The sequence below is a fragment of the Sorex fumeus genome, unplaced genomic scaffold, assembly GCF_029834395.1.
Source record: "Sorex fumeus unplaced genomic scaffold, SorFum_2.1 ptg000075l, whole genome shotgun sequence".
In the NCBI taxonomy this organism is placed as follows: domain Eukaryota; kingdom Metazoa; phylum Chordata; class Mammalia; order Eulipotyphla; family Soricidae; genus Sorex; species Sorex fumeus.
In genome coordinates, this window is record NW_026606132.1 from 14728949 (window position 1) to 14736216 (window position 7268).

At 40.0% G+C, this 7268-nt stretch overlaps 1 protein-coding gene across 1 annotated transcript; it reads right to left on the minus strand.

The window, feature by feature from the left end:
• Nucleotides 1-3333: 3333 nt before the first annotated feature.
• On the minus strand, nucleotides 3334-4403 carry LOC130038360 (myotubularin-related protein 6-like). Its single transcript, XM_056130248.1, has 2 exons — nucleotides 4255-4403; nucleotides 3334-3934 (listed from the first exon to the last, which is right to left on the minus strand). Exons 1-2 carry the CDS (start codon nucleotides 4401-4403, stop codon nucleotides 3334-3336), a joined length of 750 nt encoding a protein of 249 aa, XP_055986223.1.
• Between the last annotated feature and the right edge of the window lie 2865 nt (nucleotides 4404-7268).

Below are 7268 nucleotides of genomic sequence, written 5' to 3' on the forward strand. Positions count from 1 at the left end.
AGCTGCGCAGGAGGAAGAGAGCGGCTTGGAACGCCTTCAAGAACGTCGAAGAAATAGCTAAGAGGACGAAGAACCTCCGGCTCTGGGCACATCTCTTTGATTTCACTGTTCTTCCTGCATTAACATATGTCTCAGAGACCTGGGCCCTACACAAATAAGATGAGAATGCTATTCAGGTCTCCCAAAGAAGAATAGAAAGAGCTATGCTTGGAATATCACGTTTCACTCAAATGAGAGAAAGAATCCGGAGTTCTGACATCCGTCGATGATCAAGAATCAGGGACGCTGTCTCATTTTCCAAGGTGTCGAAAATCAGATCGGCTGGTCATGTAATGAGATTTAAAGACGACCGCTGGACTAGAGCTGTTACAGACTGGGTTCCACGGGATGTCAAAAGACCGCCTGGCCGCCCACCTTCCAGATGGTCAGACTTCTTTGTCAAGATCATGAACGATCGGTTTGAGGCCCTTCTGTTCCCGGAGCGAACAGATGCCATTAGGCTACACTAGCACGCAACAGGGACAAATGGAGACGTTACTGGCGCCCGCTCGAGCAAATTGACGACTAACGGGAAGTTAAGTGAAGTGAAGTGATTAATAATATGTCGTATATAGAAGTTCAGGATCTAGATTATAATGACAAGGCAATGGACAGTGTATTGAAATTTGTCTGATGGTTTTACATTTATTCCTCTCGCTTTTGTGAATTTCTTTGTCCTTATTCACTGTTTTATCTTTGCTTTGCTTATATTTACCCTTGAATTTGGTTTATTTTAGAAGCACTAAGAAAGAGTATGAAAATTTTTAGTTTCCTAGGCAGAGAGGCAGACTTGGTTTCATTCTTGGAACTTGTCATTTCCTAACTAGAATACATTCACTACTTCCTATGCAAAATAAATGTTATAGAATCTAACACAGAGCTATTATGATAAACAAGCAAATGCAGTTAAACTGCATCAATTATAGGATGCCACAGTCAACCACACATAGTAAATGCTTCAATTTCTACCATCACTACCTCTACTACTACTACTGCTACCATCAGCATTACTACTGTTGTTATTGCCTTAGTTTGTTTATGTGGCTGTAATAATATATGAGTCTGAGAAGCTAAAAAGAACCAAGAAAAGAGCGTTCAGAGAGAGAGCTCAAAGGACTGAAGTACATGCTTTTCATGACCCCAATCCCCAGAAAGTCATGATCTCCCAAGCATAACCCAGAGTAATTCTTGAGCAGTGAGCTGAGAGTAGTACCTAGCACTGCCAGGTGTGGTCCTAAAAATAAATACACCTTTATACTCTCATAATAGAACTAAAGTTAAAGATTTGGGGAATGCTATGGACAGTGATGCATAGATATTGGTAATTTATGGTGGACTGATGTAGTAACACATCATCTCAAAAACATACAAACATGCACTGTGGTAAACTGATGTTACCTTGATACAAAGTAAAATAAAAGGGCTGAGGAAATTGTTGGGCATTTTCAGGGCACTGAATTGGAACCCCAGCACTCCATGACCTCCTGTGCTGAACACTATTTTGGATGTAGACCCAGGAACCCAAACACACCTGGGGAGGCCCATAAAATCTCAAAAACAGGGACTGGAGCAATAGCACAGCGGGTAGGGCATTTGCCTTGCACGCGGCCAACCCGGGTTCAAATCCCAGCATCTCATATGGTCCCCTGAGCACCGCCAGGGGTGATTTCTGAGTGCAGAGACAGGAGTAACTTCTGTGCATCGCTGGGTGTGACCCAAAAAGCAAAAAAAAAAACAAATTAAAAAGAAAACCCACAAATTTCCTTCTGATGGTTCTGGATACTATGAGTCTTACATCAAGACAGCAGCATTTTGGGTAAGCTATAAACTTGTGAACTCTTTTGTAGAGCTTGGAGCTGGGGTACAAGCCATAATTGTATCACTATATCTTCCCATGTTGGCATCTCTAGAGATCTTTCTGGAGTTTCTTCTATAAAGTAATAATACTATTCATGTGAAAAACATACTCCTGACTTAATTATGTCCTAAAGTACCCACCTCCTAAGAGCAATTTCAGTGATTATTGTTTTAACACATACTTTTTGAAGAGACAGAAATATTCAAACCATAGCAGCTACAAACATCATTACTGTGGGTAAAATAAAAAAAAACTGTGCACAGGAAAGTAGAATCCTGTGTTTTTGAAAAGAAAGTCTTACCAAGTGGAAGAAAGCCTTACCAAGAGGAAGAAAGTCTTTAGCATTTGTTGGCTTGAGAAAATATGTTTCAAATATGATACCATTCTTCAAATTTCTATGCTTTAAATTGAGCTAGCATTTAAACAGGTTCCTTAGCTTGCGAGTTAAAACACTTAGTTAAATAATACAATTATTGTGTTGGTTAATATTATGTAGTTAAATTTATGCAGTTCAAACCAATCTGTGGGTCAGAGGTATTTTTCAATTGAATAAAAGCATTTGTCAATGATATCTGTGATGCAATTGCAAACCTTGCAATACCCTCTGCTCTTTACCCACGACTATTGAATAAGAGTCAGGTATTCCTGTTTTGTGGCTGTTTTGTGTGAGTATTTGTTACCTGGAAATTATTATCAAAGACTCCCCAAACCCCCGTTTTACAATAACGGTGATGAATCACGAATCACAACCATACTGATAATCGTTGATTGCCTTGAGCAGGCCCCAGTAGCGTCTCCTTCATCCTAGCCCTGAGATTATATTCAAGGCTCTTTAGGAGACTGAGACCCATCATTGTTACTGGTATTTGGCGTATTGGGTACGCCACGGGGAGTTTGCCAGACTCTGCCGTGTGGGCAGGCTACATTCGGTAGCTTGCCAGTTTGTCCAAAGTAGGAATGAGATAATATGATGTTATAATAAGATGTTGTGCGGCCGCAAATGCGGCCACGCGGTTCCGGGAGCTGGTATTTATAGTCTCTGAGTCTTGGCTGCTGATGGGATTACACGGCGCCAGGGGGCCAGTTGGTGGGTGTGACCCCGGCCTACTGGAATTTGGAGGATCTGGGTGGAGGATGCTCGGCCCAAATCTGAGTAGACTTGGAGATCTCGGCCCCAGAACTCGTGTGGCTTTGTCCCTCTGCCAGTACCTTCATGTGTGCAGAGAGTGGTCTCAGAATGGTGGTGGCTGGTCGTGGAGGTCTTCGGCTGTTGGAGCCCTGGTCGGGGTGGGGAGGAAAGCTCAACCCGCTCCCCTCCAAGGGGCCCTGGCAAGGACAGCCAGGCGCGGGGGCAGGAGACTGCCCTTACGGGCCACAATAACCATACAGCATATTAAATACAGGATGAAACAACAATTTAGAGAGCTTTTCATATATCATTCATAGCCTTTACCAGCAGCTCTGTTGGCCATTGCATTCAGTTTGGGCCTGGTATCCACAACATACATGTAAGGATTGACCGGATTGGCTTTACTAATGGCTTGAAGCAAATGTTTGTCCTCCAGGCACCTGGCACTGAATCCTGACAGTGGCTGACTACATCGACAAATGGCAGCCTCCTTTTTTTGATGGTAATAGGAAAGAACTGGGAATCTTCCCTTGCTCCGGAACTTGGAACTACCCACAATTATTGGTTTGCTTGCAATTCGGGGAACATAGAGTTCTCTGGGGTAAGTTTCACAAATCTTGTATTCTCTGTTGGCATCAGACAACTGCCAGTTTGAGTCTGGCACTCCCATCCTCTTATACTCCTCAGAAAGGTCAATGAGTTGCCAACCTTGTATTTGTTCTGAATCATTTTGTTTAGGATTATAAGAGAATGCATACAGATCTTCATATTTTGCTTGTTTTGACAGTTGTAGTAAAGAGTTGTAAATATCATGGCAATCTCTTTCTCTGGGAACAATAAAATGCACAATCCTGAAGTTTTTGCACTGAATCACAAGTGGGCATCCGAAGTAGTCAAAGCCAGTTTCTCTACTGAAGCAATATGTAAAGTAAAGTAAAGTAAAGGCCCTCCCGTTGATCATCGATTTGCTCGAGCGGGCCCAGTAACGTCTCCATTGGAGACTTTGTTGTTACTGTGTCTGGCATATCGAATACTCTCGGTAGCTTGCTGGGCTCTCCGAGAGGGGCGGAGGAATGAAACTCGGGTCGGCCATGTTGGCTGCGTGCAAGGCAAATGCCCTACCCACTGTGCTTTCTGATGAGTCTATAAATAATAGATGTGTAGCTGTAAGATACAGTGTTCCTGTTAATGACTTATTGCTGGTACTGAATCGATCAAGTAATTTCACTTGCTCAATCTTGGTGGTGAAGTTGTGCTCCATCCCAAAGACACGTCAGCAGCCAGCCGGCCCTCTTCACCGGCGGTCCGTGGAGCACGGGATCCGGGCGGCGACAGCGACCCAGAGCCAGTGCCAACTCCCTCCACCGGCCAGCACATATATCATATATCATTGATAAAGTGCTTGAAAAAATGTAAGTGGAACACAGAAACTGTGAGATTGACAAAAGTCTATTCTATCTTATTATTCTTGTATTGTAAATGGTTAAACAAATTGCAAAGTAAAAAGTTAAAGTCATTAGGCAAGATTTTAGAATATCCAGAGTAGTAAAGATATAAATTCATTTCACAGAATTAAATTCAAATTTTTAACATGCAATTTCACAATACCCAGTTATTTGAGTAGATCACTATGTACTTTGTCTTATGAGGATTTTTAATATTTTACTTGAAATAGAGAGAGTAAGAAAAAGAGAAAACAATAACTAAATTTATTTCTTTCATTAACTCATTAGATTACAAATATATTTAACACAATTGGAAGGAAAACAAGAGAAACCTACATTACATAGTTACAAAGTATGTGAAATATTATTTACTAAATATCTAACACTTAATTTGTGGGGAAAATATTTATTTTTTTCTCAAAAAGAATATCCAGTTGAGAAAAAAGTACTTTTGGAAAGGCATATTAAAAACTTCTGAATAATTCCCTTTTCTATAAAAGCAGTGAGAATGCTTGTAATAGTAAAAAAAATCAGCATTTAAAAATATTAAAGCTGGCCTTGTATAAAGAAATGTTTACAAAGTAAAAACCCTATAAAAAGAAAAGCTTATGTTATAAAAGTTGCCAAATATTTTTAATAATCAATTTTGTAAAAAGTTGGATTTTTTCCCATTCCATTATCTCCAGTTTTGTGTAAGCTCAAAGCCCAACAGATAGATCTAGAACAGCTGTGAAAATGTACAGCTGAGCAGTCAATAAAGGAAGTTATGAGTTTTCATCTGGACACAGGCACTGATTTATAAAGAACTGTCATTCTTTGCTCTCTCTGGAATGTCTTGGAAAAAGTCCAACTTAAATAACTTATCATTATTTAACTTGACTCAAAGTATGACCAATTCAAGCTGCTCGGTTCTTAGGTCATTTTTTAGCTGTAATCAGCCACACTAGCATAACATTTAGTTTCATGAGGTAGTAATACCAATTACAAAATAAAGCACATACAAAACAACAATAAAAAGAAAATATGCAAATAGCATGAAGAGAAAATATGGGGGATGAGATATTCATAGCAGGATTTGCAAAGCTTCAACATATTTATGGGAATATGAAAGTGTGAGCAGGACTATGTGTATAGCCACAAAATACTAAGGCACACCTAATCTCTTATTTCTAGTGAGCTTGCAGCCCTCTGCATAAAGCAAGGAGTAAAGCCTAATTTACAAAACCAGAGAATTGATGAATACTCCAGCAGTTCCCTAGCAAAATTCAGAAGATTACTCATTTGGTTCAGGTCATTTAAGAAGATCATTTAAAAAATTACTAGTTGACCAGTAAGCCAATGATACACAGGTATCTTGGTTGTATACAGTACAAATTATAGACTTTTCAGATTTATTTAAAAGTCACTCAGTAAATTAGGAACAAAAAATACAGGGAATCTAGAGTAATGTTAGTAACTCCTATAGCTCTTCTATACAGTTTTATAAAGAACTGAGTGCTGAAACAATGTAAAGTGATATACATGATAATCTTTCAGTGTCTGTATTGCAAACCAAATGTCAAAAAGGAAGGACACAGAGAGACAGAGAGAGAGAGAGAGAGAGAGAGAGAGAGAGAGGAGAAAGGAGAGTGGAAAAGAAAAGTGTTTGCCATAGATGGAGGCTGGTTGGGGGAGGAGGCAAACTGCGGACACTGGTGCTGGTAAATGTACACTGGTGACGGGTGGGTGATGAAACATTCTATGACTGAAACCCAATCATGAAAAACTTTGTAACTGTATCTGATGCTGAGTAAATAAAAATAAAAGGATGGGGGGGGATAACTCCTACAAGCATCTAGACTTCTTGGGTTCAGCCTTATAGTACTCAAAATGTCCGTTTTTAACAAAAAATAGGATACAAAATAAATAATGCCCATACCATTTACAGGAAATAAAGCAGCCAATAGAAAGTTTCTCCTTCAGTACACTGGGCTGTTAATGAATGATCTTGTCCAATTAACATTTTCACAGCAGGGGCTCCAGACTCCATAAGTGGAAAACTTGCCTCCTGGGAGCAACTGATACTCCCTGACTTTCTCAGTGGACCTTGACATCCCATATTTTATATAAGACAACTCTCAACGAGTGCAGAACCATCTTGTCTGAAATATTTACATCCCACTGCCTGCCTAATGCAGTTGCTGTTTTTGGGGGGAGTACTGTCCGCACCTGAGTGTGTGCCCTAGTAAATTTCTAGTTTTTTTCTGACCAATAAATTATTTTACTTACCTGTACAGCTGGAGTGATAGCACAGCAGGTAGGGCGTTTGTCTTGCACTCAGCCAAACTGGGTTCGATTACTCAGTCCCTCTCAGAGATCCCGACAAGCTACCGAGAGTATCCTGCATGCACGGAAGAGCCTGGCAAGCTCTCCGTGTCATATTCGATATGTCAAAAACAGTAACAACAAGTCTCACAATGAAGACGTCACTGGTGCCCGCTCAAGCAAATCGATGAACAATGGTAGGACAGTGCTACAGTGCTACTTATCTGTACAGAGCACTGATAACATAAATTTTGGATTTCGCAGGAAGACTCCAAATCAAATAGAACAAATATATCCAAGAGAACTAAAGATAATCAGACCTAAAAAATAAACAATGAAAATATTATAATGCTCTATAATTAAGTGGAAAGTAGTGGTAAACAAACAACTGAAACAAATTAAAATTCTGAGGGTTAACATTCCAGAATCCAAAATGAAAAATTCACTAGACTTTGGAGTAGGTACTATACTTCAGTGAGCAGAAGAAAGAGCA

Bases quoted from the DNA above. Each gene is read 5' to 3' on its own strand.
- LOC130038360 (XM_056130248.1), bottom strand. From the start codon at position 4,403: ATGTGCTGGCCGGTGGAGGGAGTTGGCACTGGCTCTGGGTCGCTGTCG. The intron at 3,935-4,254 runs GTGAAATTACTT...TTGCTTCAGTAG, and splicing joins TCACCACCAAGATTGAGCAA to AGAAACTGGCTTTGACTACT.